This window comes from Enhydra lutris, unplaced genomic scaffold, assembly GCF_002288905.1.
Source record: "Enhydra lutris kenyoni isolate GAN:26980312 unplaced genomic scaffold, ASM228890v2 scaffoldscaffold31, whole genome shotgun sequence".
NCBI lineage: Eukaryota > Metazoa > Chordata > Mammalia > Carnivora > Mustelidae > Enhydra > Enhydra lutris.
In genome coordinates this window covers 20,338,351-20,351,478 of record NW_019154115.1, presented here as the reverse complement: position 1 = coordinate 20,351,478, position 13,128 = coordinate 20,338,351, and the positions used below count along the sequence as shown (strand labels likewise).

Below are 13,128 nucleotides of genomic sequence, written 5' to 3'. Positions count from 1 at the left end.
TAAAGATTTTTATGTATTTGACAGACAGAGATCACAAGTAGGCAGAGAGGCAGGCAGGGAGAGGGGGGGGGGAAGCAGGCCCCCTGCTGAGCAGAGAGCCCGATGCGGGGCTCGATCCCAGGACCCTGAGATCATGACCTGAGTCGAAGGCAGAGGCTTTAACCCACTGAGCCACCCAGGCATCCTGCGTTGTATTTTCTATTCCTAGTACTTATTTATCTTTTTGTATCTTTTGTACACACACTTATTTATCGTACACCTTTGACCACTCTCACCTAATCCCCCCCACCAAAACTAGCTTCTATGAGTCTGTTTTGTTTAAGATTCCACATATAAGTGAGATCATAAGTATTTGCCTTTTTGTCAGATTTATTTCACTTAGGATAGTCCCCTCGAGGTCCATGCATATTGTTGCTAATGTCAGGATTTCCTTCTTTCTAAGGCTGGATAATATACCATTGTACATACATACTGTATCTTTATCCGTTCATCAGTCAGTGACACTTAGGCTGTTTCTGGACTTGGCTATGCAGATAATGCCATAAACGTGGGGGTGTGGCTATCTCTGACATAGTGTTTCCATCTCCTTTGGATGTATTCTCCGATGTAGAGCTGCTGGATCATATAATTTATTTTTAATTTTCCAAGAAACCTCCATGGTGGCTGCACCAGTTTGCATTCCTACCAACAGTGCAAGGGAGTTCCTTTTTCTCCACATCCTCACCAACACTTGTCATCGCTTATCATTTGGGTGAGAGCCATTCTGACAGGTGAGTGGTGACAGCCCATTGTGGTTTGATTTGCATTTCCCTGAGGCTCAGTGCTGTTGAGTATCTTTTCATGTACCTGTTGGCCATTCGTATAATCTCCTCTGGAAAAAATGTCTGTTCAGGTCCTTTGTCCATTTTAATTGCATTGTTTGGTTCTTGCTGTTGAATTGTAGGAGTTCTCTCTATATTTTGGATGTTACCTCCTGATCAGATATATGGTTTGCAAATGTTTTTCCCATTCTGAAGGTTGTCTTTCATTGAGTTCTTTTTGACCCATCTATAAAGAGATTACTGAACCGCTTCTTGGTGTCTCACTCAGGCCACCTGTACCCCTGGTTACATCAGTGCTTCACTTCCACACAGCACTGTGAGCGCCTCCGATCAGCCTGTGTTCCCTGCAGCTGTTAACTCAAGTCGCTGGTCTGAGAACCGCTTGCTACTGGTTTGCTACAAGGTAAGGAGCTATGCCACCAGGTCAATCAGCATGCAGCTTCCTTCACTGACCAATTTTTCCTACAAACGAACATTAGCTGCATTAAACAGAAGCTTTGAGTCATGCCTGATCTATATTCTGGTACAAACTCCTTCTCTTGTGTTCGAGAAACACTTCAGATGCTACTCCTAGTCCCCGGTCCATATTTGAGTAGCACTATACAGCGTCTAGCAATAGATTTGGCACACAGAATGGGCTGAGTAAATTTGCTGAGTTCAAGGAAATTTCTCCCACACTCAATGAACGGTATGTAGCTCTTGGAAGTTGCTGATTTCTGTAACCATGATGGTAGAACTGAGAAAAGGTTTGAGGCCCTCGACTTCTGCTGCAGGCTGACAGGACCAAAAAACAGTAACTCAAAATTCTCACAGGCTCCTCCCCGATGCAGACCAAGCACAAATGGCTGGTGATTATTTTCTCTCCCCCTGGTTGGTCTGTTTGCACTGAGGTCCAGGCTTCCACGGGCCGCCGCCAGCTCCTTGCTTCAACTACGGCCTGGCAGCGGCAGGACGAGGCCAAGGCAGAGGGGACCATAAGGAGTGGGGGGAGCAATCATCCCAGCCGGGCATTTGGGGTTCACAAGCACACGGCTGAAGCCCTCCATGTTTCTTTGCAGGCTCTTTGTGCTTAGTTTTATTTTCAACTGCAGGAAATAGTTTGACTTCACGGAAATTCTCACAACCACTCTCCCCTGCCCACTGTTAAGCAGCTTTGTTTAAGGCAGAATCGTCCTAAGTCCGTCCTGGCTGTGTGGCTCCCGGCAAGTCAATTAACCTTTCTAAGCCCTGGTTTAACACATCGGTTAAATGGGAATAAGAATAACCCTTGTAGTGTTTGTGTGAAGGTCAAGTGACTAATTTATATGAAAGAACTCTGTAAACTCGTGTGTTTAAAAAATGCTATTTGCTTAATTTCTCTCTCTACAGTAAGTCTGTTTTAAATGTTAAAGAGCAAAGGCCTTTCTGAATTTATCTGTAGCTCCAAGATGCAAGCAATCCTCCTTCCAACTACTTTCAGGTAAGTTCAGAGAAAATAAATTGTAGTGTGGATTCTGGCTAGTGTGGATCTTAGAGGGTCTGCTGCTCTTCCTTATGATCTGAGCTGTGTTCCATGTTGTATGCAGAAAGTAACACACACACATGTTCTGTGTGGCCTGCCTTACTTGTCACGAGTTCACAAAACCTCCCCAGAAAACGCTGGCTGGAAGAAATCTTGCCTTCCGCAGAAAACATTTTACCTGTTAATTTCATAACATTTCAATTCAGTAACTATTTAGCGAGCATTCTCCTTGGGGCTAGGGACTGGGCTAGATGTTAAGGATGCTCAGGTAAATGAGACATGATGCTGTCCTCCAGAAACTCGTAGTCTTGTTTATGGACTGTTACCGGTTAGGTAGACAAGTTACTGCCACAAAGGGAGAAATGTGTGCTAACAGAGAGACCTGCCAGGAGGAAGGGTATGTAGGACAGGAAGTGAGGAACCGTACAGAGGCAGACCTGGGAAGCTTCACAGAGGTTGTGCTGGTTGACCCTCGTTTCCCATCGAAAGCTACTTCCAATCCTCACCAAATCTGGGGCGGGGCCCTACAATGACTGGAATTGCAGTAAGGAAACGGCACAAGCCAAGACACAACCGTGCGAGAAAGCCTCCTGCCTGTGGGCGCTGTGAGAGCATGAGAGCGCGGGCTGCGTGTGAAGGAGCCTCTCGAGGTGAAGGGGGGTGGGTGTAGGCGAGGGAGGGCCTTGGCCGGTCTCACATTCCATCCAGCACTTGGCTGTATATATCCTCAGCCTTCTGGCTAGACTGCTGGCTGGCTAAGGTCAGGAATCAGGGGTGCCGCGTGCCTCCTTAGCATTAGCCGGGAGGCGCCGACTATGGAAAACGGGGAGAGCACACTTGTGACGCCCAAAGCGTGTTCTCTCCCATCTCCCAGGAGTAGAAAGGGCTCCCGGGACCCGCATCTGTACCACACGTGCAGTGAGTTACAATTCAGCCAGCACCCCCATCTACCCTTCCGCCTTTCTTTGGTACTTAACCCACTTTCCGCACAACGCGGCGCTGGGGCCTGCATGGGAGAGCTGGGCTTTTTCCGCAGGCGGGAAGGACAGCGTGCCCGGCCGCAGCCCTGCTGACCTCCCTGACGTGGGGACCGGACACCTGCTTTGGGGAAAGGGCTTTCCAGCCTGGAAGCTGGTGTCTCGGGCCCTGCACACATGAGCGTTGCAGGGTTGCCGATTTTCGCCTTCCGAGAGTTAGAGCCGGAGCATTCCAGAGGCAAGGCCGTGGCTTCAAAAAAAAAAAAAAAAAAAAAAAAATCATGTTTAATTTAAAAATTAGAAACTGGAGCAGGCTGTGAGCACAGGGGTTGATTGAAACAAAATTTAAATTCCTGTCAAGCCCATTTAAACACGGGGGCCCTTCATAGACAATTAGCTGCTCCCTGTGAATGCTGAATAAACTCAGGCCTGGTCACTGCGAGAAGACAGGCGCCTACTGTGAGGCGCTGGAAAAAAAATTAACTAAAATCAGGCTGTATGAAATATTTCGCCTTTCAGTATATCACAGGGGTTGGAAAGTGTAAACAAGACAAAAATCGATTCCTTGGTGCCCTCAAATCAATCCCCCAAAATGGTTAGGGCATCTGTTTCTGCTAAATTTTGTTTACATCGGCAGATTTGCCTTAATTGCACTTGTTTATCTCCCATTGTCCCTGGGGCCCTAATCTCCCGATTACTAATACTTAACACTCATTTCACATCTAAAGCTCCTTCTAATCCTCAACAGGTTTTGGGGCCTCTTAAAATTATTGAAGCCACAGAGGCGGGAGACACAGCCTCTTTGTGAAAGGGACATTTTCTTATCTACTACCAGCTGGGCCCAATCATCACCAGGGATGGTGACAACAAAGGTGCTAAAAGGCTCTTCCACAATGACTGCTGCTCCACTGGGGATTCAGAGGATAAAAAAGAGCTTTGATGGAAAAATCCGAACAAGAGGCGAGAGCGGTCCAGCCGGATAAAGTTACTGTCATGATCAAATGCTGTCGATCACCATGAAAATCCAATTAAAAATGTTTCAGCTCGGCCCTCTTAAGTGGAAAAATGTACCCTATTTACACAAATTTTTGCCAACTCCACACCAGTCCCACAATTAGAAAGTCCTGCTATTAATTGAATCCCCCTCCGTGCCCCCCCCCAAGTTTAAAAAGACACGCAGGCCATCCAGAAGCCTTCTGAGGGAGGTGAGACACACGTAGGCTATTGGTATACAATTAAGAGTTAATCGGGTTACACTGGAAAATTCCATTTTTATTTGTGCCCAGGGAACTTCTGCCCGAATAAACGAATGCTACCTAGCTTCCTACTTCAGAGTCAGTGACCATTTACACAGAGAACTGAGAAACGGTAAACCAGGATACTGGAAAGAAACTAGTCCATGCTCCAGCAAATGTCTCTCGGTAGACCAAGACCTAATGTTTAATTCTAATCTTGAAAATTAAATAGAGGACAGAAGGCCCAAATGTCTCTACTGCCTTTAGGCAGTCTCTAAATGGCCAGGCGAACCTCAAATTATCTGCAGATAGATCTGGCCCCCCAAATAACTGTGTATCTACCAAAGGCCTCGCTGAAACCATAAGACTCCTGATCCCCAAAGGTCTTTCTCCAAACTGCTACAAATTAAAAAGCAAACAACCCATTAAACAAATCCAGCTGGTTTCAACTGTAAATAGGAGGCTTCTAATATTTTTCCAGCCCTTGAAATTCCTGGTTAGACTCATTAATTATTGATAAGAATTGCATCTTTTTATTGGAGTGTACTCCCAGGAAAACAAGGTTGCTGTCTTCAATGGCAATTCCCAAATCATAGAGACTAGGCTTCAGATCTTTCTGTATTTCCCCCACAAACGGCTAAATATCTTCTGGTCTTTTTCAACCTAATCCATTATTCCCGAGAGCTAGGGGCTGGGGTGGTGTGCATCTGATATGCTGGTAGATAAAGACCGTGGGGTCCCCCTGCTATCAATCTAACCAAACGAAGACGGTGCTGGCCAGGTGGTCTCCTCTAGGTCTTGGCTCTCTGATGACCTCTTGTTTCGGAATTAACTGTCAGAGGCAAATTCTCAAGGGGTCAGGACACATGCTGAAGGTGACAGGTGCTGAACACTGCCTTGCTCTTCCCACATGTCCCATCCCGAGGTGGGATGGCCAGAGCCCTGGGGTCTGCTCTGACTGGTCAAGCCCATGCTGTACTGGTTGTTACACGTCTTGAATGTTATCCCTGCAGACACAGCAACAGCCTCAAAATGCCTTTATTTTGGCACCAAATTATTTTACCCAGATGACCTCTGGGTTAAGTCAAACAAAAGCCCTTAATCGGACCATGTCTTCTAGTGTGGTCAGCCTAACTTATATTGTACATTACAATGTCCCGAGATGGCTTGTTCCTGGGTGAGTTTCCTTGGCTTTACTGTGTGAGTTCTTGGAGAATAAGAACTGTTCTGTTTGTCTGTTCGATGTCCAGGACAGTGTTTCATTGAGCGGGATGCAAGAGACGGGCACACGCCAAGAGTAGGTGATAGTGAGTTATCTTCCTGTAATCAGAGCAGAGACTCGCCTGAACGGCAGTCGCACACAACCATGCTAGGCACTGAATCAGAAGAGCATGACCCTCCTTCAAGGCGCTTAAAATCTAGTTGGAGAAAAAAGGCATTAAACTAGTGAGTTTTACCTCCAGCTTCTCCTTATAATCTACCTGGAGAGCTTTAAAAAACAAAATAGTACCTGTTCCCTGGCCCAAGCACCAAGAATTCTTTCATCTGGGCTGGGATCCAGGCTTTTTTTTTTTTTTTTTTTTTTTGGCCTCTTATTTTTAACCTACTTGGATGATTCTGATGAGTTGCCAGCATTAGGAACCACTGTACTACATGGACCGACTTGTGACTAGATGACGGATACGTAATTCTGTGTAGTTAAGTACCGTTCCAAGTCAGAGACAGTAAATTCTGGAGTGCCTCGGAGAAGGGGGCAAGCACTGTGATAGGGAGGAGGATGGAGACCTCCAAGGACGGGGTTGGGGGGTGTTCCAAACTGAGACCGCTCCCCAAATCAAAGAAACTACCAATGGGCTGAGTGGTGTCAAGTGAGGAAGTAGTGTGCAACACACGCCCAAGACCCAGCTCAGCCCCTGGGAATGTGGCATGACGTCACAGAGCAGTCCCAGAGTTCCATTTTGCTGCGTCCGGGATAACCAGACTACTCTTGCGGTCAAGGCACCATGGCCTCACTGTGCCGTGAAATGCGATGCTGGGAAGATGACGGTTGGCCCAGGCAAACAAGAAAGAAGCGCTGCAGTCAGGAGTTCAAAAAACCGCAACCTTAAACAGGCAAATCATCACCGTATTAAGAGATCTGACCTGACGATGGAGGGAAAAAAGTTATCCTTAACTGGGAAATTAAAACTGTTAGATCACCATGATCAAGGAGTGACAGATTTTATCTATCTGTATCTCTCTTGCTACACGCATGTATATAAATGCACACCCAAACACACACACACATTTATCTGCTAAAGTCTCGTGAAAAGATTAAGCAGTCACGTCTGTGGGAAAACAAAGCTTGTTTTCTGGGGTTATAATCTCTCTGTTCTCGCTGAAGTGCTAACGTGTCATCAAAAATTCAAATTAAAGCTGTCTGATTTAGTGCGATCTCAAGCATCCAGGCAGTGATTCTGCCGCTGTAATTATGTGCAATTAAAGAGCTAAAATCAACTTCTGAGTAGTGGATTCCTGTTTATAAGCAGACACAAACAGATGATTTTAATGGCCTTCAGAACTTGAAAATAATAATAAAACAAATCATTCCGTGGTTGTAAATTGGACCCTCTGTGGAGCCCCCAGGCTTCTGTGATGCTATCTGCGCTTGAAGGAAATACTTAGCTGAAGTTACAATCCCAGCCAGGGATTCTCCCTGCAAATTCCGGGTGCCTTAGCTAATGAGCTGATTTGCACCCCCAGATGAGTAACCAAAAGCAAAAGTGATGTCTGCAAGAATGGGTGGCCAGACACACACAGGAGTCTGGCCCTAAGGGTCTGTTTTAAAACATGCTCTTCGGGGCGCCTGGGTGGCTCAGTGGGTTAAGCCGCTGCCTTCGGCTCAGGTCATGATCTCAGGGTCCTGGGATCGAGTCCCGCATCGGGCTCTCTGCTCAGCAGGGAGCCTGCTTCTCTCTCTCTCTCTCTCTCTCTCTCTCTCTGCCTGCCTCTCCGTCTACTTGTGATCTCTCTCTGTCAAATAAATAAATAAAAATCTTAAAAAAAAATAAATAAAACATGCTCTTCAAGACACAGGCGAGAGCTCGGTGGAGTACATGACAACCAAGTTCATAACTGCTCATTAAATCACCGTTAGTATCTTAAAAAGTCCCAATTGCAAGTACGGTAAGTCCACGAACACCGTGCAAGGGGGCCGCTGAGATGTGCCGTTCTGCCTCTTTGTGTTTGGGAAACAAGTAAACTCGGGATCAAAAGAAACCGAAACTCACCTTTGGTCTAGTAGAATGTGGTGGTAATGCTGAAGTTTCTGGGAGCCCTGTGCTCCCAGAAAGAACTACAAGAGGAGAAATCTCCCCGCTCCTGCCAGCCACGAAGGACCACCCTGCCTTCACCCTTTTCCATCTCTCCTCCTGACTTCCTTAAGACTGGCTGGCGACTTCCTTGCTTACCTGCCTCCATCACCTTGGCCCGATCCCTTTACTTGGACACATTCCTCATTAATAAACATTCCTCATATTGCAACAGCCTGAATAAAATAATCTTTTCTTTCTTTTTTTTTTTTTTTAAGTAGGTTCCATGCCCCCTGCATGGAGCCAAACATGGGGCTTGAACTCAAGATCCTGAGATCAAGACCTGAACTGAGATCAGGAGTTGGATGCTCAATGGACTGAGCCACCCATGCGCCCCTAAAATCATCTTCTTAATTGGCCGGTTCATTCCGTCTATCTGCCTGTGGTCAAAAGGTTTGGGTCTAACGGTGGTGAATGAAACCATTTGCTGTAAATCCAAAAGTTATACTGGAATTGAAGTGCTGGAGAGACAAAAATCTAACCTGGTGATTTCTTCCATTTCTAAAAGTGACCATGCCGCATGCAGATGCCCGGTTTATCACAACCACTGATTAAGTGAGAGACAACCAGCCAAACTATTGGAAAATGTAATTACAATCAGGTTTGGATACACAGAAAAGCTACCAGTGACAATTTAATAGAGAGGAGTTAAACAAGTTAACAAGTAATTAAATGTTTAAACAGATTTTTCTGGAGCAGTTTGGTGTTTATTAGCCCCCAAACAATACCACCTCTTATCCGTAGAGCCTTTTCTGAGAAATGAGATGCCTTCGAGTTTGCAACTGCTGGGATTTAGATGAAGGGGAAAAAAAAAAATCTAAAAGCACTATTTTGATTGTAACTGACATCCCTCCCCCCACGATCCACACCTGCTTTTTAGATTCCAAGTCCCACGATTTACTTGCTTTCTAAGCAAAATGTCAATTGCAAACTGCCCTCTGTGTTTCTTCTTAGAGCATGAACGGAAAAAACGAAAAAAAAAAACAAAACAAAAAAAAACCCCCAAACCTGAGAAGATTCTGAACAAGGACGCCCTGCTCTGGAATGTACCAGGAAATGCACAAAATAACAGGCATTATTAGAACCAGAGGAGAAAACCCATGTTTTTAAACAATTACTAAAGCAGTATAGTAATAGCATAAAGACAATTTCTGCGCCAGCTTGTTTCTTTTAAATTCTCTCTGCCACTGAGCAGCTAGAACAGATAATAACTATTAGTAAATCAAACTCCTCTGCAATATCCAGCTGTGCCTCACGCATTTACATACAGATAGAATGGGTATATGTTTTTAATATGTATGTGATCCGTACTTTTACCACAACCGAACTGCATGCCACAAAGGAGGAGGAGAATGGGAATCAGATCAGCATGAGATAATAAAGTGGCCTAGATAAAGTATTAGCCCGCGATTGATCTCAAACCGGGATGCTGCTTCTTCTGACCTGATTACTTACTATGCATAGATTCCATTAAATAGAGCTTAGACAGGGGAAGCTTCTGGAAATACTCTAAATGCATCGAAGGATCTACAGTGCTCTGAACCCAAACTGTAACTGCGGAGGTGCCCACGGCCCGTACCCTCCCTGCCTGAGTCAAGGCCCATGTTCAGGATAGGCTGGTAGGTTAAAGGGCCAGCAGCCAGCTGGTGGGCAGCCTTCCTGAGTGCCACGGGGAGGGTCTTTCCCGTCCCTCCACTGCGCCAGGCCAGCGCCCTCCGAGTGAACGCCTCCCTCCTGAGCTGCTCGTCTGGTTCTGGCTGCATTGCACTAACTAACAGAATGAAAAGGCAGAGAGGGAGCTTAACAATCATTCAGGGTCATGGTCCCGTTTGAAAAACTGATGACAGTCACGGATTTCTCTTTTCAGAAAAGAATGCAAATCCCCACACGCATACGTGACGTTGGATGTAATTTCAGGGGCTCTACCAGACTTCCTTAAGTCATGGACCTGAGGTCAAGGACTGGTGATCTCATGCATCCTCTCCGTTTTGCACATGAAGACACTAAAAGCTGGGAGGGAATGGGGAGCTACTGACAAGGGAAGGAAGTGTGGAGGCTTTCCTGTTAAAGCACAGCCGGACCACAGCTACCAGAGAACCCTACAGGAAGAAGACTCATTGGGCAGAAGAATTCTCTGTGGCTCACGTGAGCAAAGGTCTACCCAACAATGTTCTCACCGTACCCTCTATTCAAAAACATAACAATTTGAAGAGCAAAGCCAGATCTGAACCTCTCCATCTCAATATGCTCTCATCTCAAGCCATCTGTCTCTGAATTCAGGGGTCTGATTTTTATTTCTTTTGGTGTCCTTCAATCGGATTATTGACATTTTGGGAAAAGGTCTCCACCACCCTTGTTTCATCACCTTCGCCCTTTGTGCCGTGTCCTCGCCAATCCTTTCTGATGGCTGCAGCTGTCCCCCACTCCACAGAAGCCAAGACATCTCTGCCGCGTTATCCGAAGCCTGGTGAACATTCTGCTTCCATCTCCACAGGGCTTCTACAGCCTGGAAACTTTTTTCTAAGTTTGCGGGTCCTACATCACAGAGCTGGGGCGGCACTGACCTAGGTCTTCCCTGTGATTTGTACCAGCGTGCTGTAAAAGTGGGTTCTTTCACAACGGAATCATGTTCTTAGGAGCAGAGAGAGTGCATGTGGGGGTGTCAGCATGTGGGAAGTTCTTGGCCACCTGCGTGGCTGGCTCTCCTTTGTTGGGTTAATGCTGGCTCCTGATTCACGCAATGGCTCTCGAAGGACTGAAGGATGAAGGGCTTCCCTGTACCTGAATGGGAGTCCACTCACGAGAAAAGGTGTGGGTGGGTCGGTGTGTTGCTTCCATGTCAGGTCCATGTTTTCAGACTTGGACTAGGGTTTCTTCTCTAAGAAGAAAGGGTTTCTCCTATAAGAAGTGGAATTTTTTAACAGATCACCCAGCTGGTGGTGAATGCGTCGCCTATCTGAATTCCCCCGTTGTGGGTTTGGGACTCCACGAGGCCAATGTCAAAGGGATTTCTGTTCCAAAAGGCACTAGAGGTCTCACACTGCTCTGAAAAAGTCTGGAGCCTCTAATACATTCATGCTTGGCCCAGCCTGCTTCCTTTACCTGGAATGTCCCCTTGAAAACTTTCTATGAAGTTCAGTCCATCCTCCAAAGGCCCTTTTCCAATGCCACCTTCTCCGTGTAGCTTTCCCCATTTCCCCAGTGAACCCCCAGAGAACTCTGCAGTTCTGAGTTACTTTATTCCAGCAAGTTGCATACTTGCTGTGTCTCCTGCAAGACTGGATGGATGTGGCTTACTCTTCCTTGTATCTTCTGTTGAGTCAGGCACAGGATTTTGTACATCATGGTCTAATAATACCTGCTGAACTGAATTGTTTATCTGGCTCTGAGATCTCCCAAGATGATCTGGATGCCACTGATGGGACTTCTGAATGGGTTATTTATGGACCTTAACAGATACACGCCAGACACGTGTATCAGCTTACATGAACTCTGGACTCCCCAAAATGTGAGCGTTAAGGGAATTTCTTCGTCCAGCTTTAGCATACTTCCACTTAGACCATAAAAATTGATAACCGTCTCAGGAACAACCACACGAAGTAGAATTAAACAACCAAACACCTAGATGAGTCGTAACACCGGGATTCTTGTGGCTTCAAGAGTCTAAACTTTAGCTTTGAGACTGACATGGCCCAACACTGCAAAGATGATGGTTTGAAGACTGGGGTATTATGGATATAAGGTAACCGTGGCAGATAAAAAGTCAAACACTGCTCGTACGCCCACTGTGCACATGGCCCACCCCTCCCTGCAGTGTGGTTTACTCAGGCCGGGCTCGCTGTGCTTACCCGCGGTCTCTGGTGATGAGTCTGTAACTCTCAGTATTTCCACCCAGGCCCATCTCTGATTTTCTTCCTTTGGTTTGGATAGTCCTGCAGGCCTCACGGTTGATGCGGCCCAGGCTGTGCGGACCATGTCAGTGCCTTGCTGGCTGCTGCTACCGTGCTAGGGAGATAAACTGCTCTTTTTGTGAAAGGCAGGCCCCCACCACAGTCACAAATGTCCCCTCCAGTTCACGCATTCCAGAGCATGCTCTCAGCTTCCAGATGGGAGCACCATCAAACAGGTTGTAGACGGGGAGGGAAAAGGAAAAATTAAAGCCATTAATATGTTGGAAGAAATAAAGAAGCTGGTTCCTTAACCAGCTTCTGGTTCCCTAACCACATCCTGGGCTCCTAGGATGTGACTCAGGTTCCTCAAGCCAGGTACAACCTAATTTCTCTCTCATCCCCTATGTGGCTCAATACCGTGGTCAGAGGCAGGCAGGGCCCAACCCCCTTGACCACAGGAGCCTCACACACATTCCAAGCTTCCGGCTTCCTCACCAAGCCCTTTCTAAGCTGGGTGCCTCACGAGTGCTGTACCTGAGGGAATATGTTCATTTAAATCCCACTGGGAGCAGTCCTACAAATGTTAAATTAACTAGAGAACCGGGCTTCCTGTGACTACATTTTTCATTGTGTTTTACTGATTTATTGATATTTATTAATTAAAAATGTGGGACAGCACACACCAGGGTGTACAGTTATAAAGAGAGATATCGAGATATGTATCACTTGTCTCTCCATACACACACACACACATACACACACGCGCGCACGCGTGCACACACACTTTCTTCTCAGGCACTGAAAGTGTGCACCCTCTGGCCTTGTCTTTACAACTTGCTGCCCTGGAGCTGTGCTCCCCACCAAGACATACATCCATATGCATGGATGGGTGTACGTGCAATCTGCAGTGTTTTATTTAAAAGTGGCCAACTCACTGCCGCACAGAAACATGCATTTACAAACAAATATCTGTTTTATGAAACCCTATTCCTTTGTTTTAATAGCTGAGCTATCCAGCCATAGCATAATAATGCACAAGGTAAATGGGTCTCCACCTCTAGAACCTGTTCCAAGTTTTCTCAAATGTGACTAACTGCAACAATCTCCCAACCATCCAAGACACGCCACCGCCAGAAGACCAGTTTATTCCAGACACGAGACCTGCACAGTTATAAATTGCAGAGGTTTTTAGGGGTGAACTTTAACTTGAAACTACCCTGAAAATGGAGATTTGCTCCAGGGGTAACACGAGGGAGGATGCTACCTTCCTGGAAAGCGCTCATGATGCAAAAGGGAAACATCCTGTTATTTTCTATTCCAGGACGAAAGGTGTATTATACAAGAAGAAGTCTGG

The 13,128-nt window shown here is 46.3% G+C and overlaps 1 protein-coding gene across 3 annotated transcripts in view; it reads right to left on the bottom strand.

Annotated features, from left to right (window-relative positions):
• The window catches only part of LOC111153163 (mitogen-activated protein kinase kinase 5), a 267,166-nt gene that overhangs the window by 36,970 nt on the left and 217,068 nt on the right, over window positions 1-13,128 (bottom strand). Inside the window, exon 22 of one of the 3 annotated variants that reach the window (XM_022511976.1) lies at window positions 8,751-11,983. The exons of the other annotated variants lie outside the window; for them this stretch is intronic. Coding sequence (XP_022367684.1) covers window positions 11,882-11,983 — 102 coding nt within the window. The 3' untranslated portion in view covers window positions 8,751-11,881. Of the gene's footprint in view, window positions 1-8,750; window positions 11,984-13,128 lie in introns of those variants that run through there. 3 annotated transcript variants of the gene reach the window in all.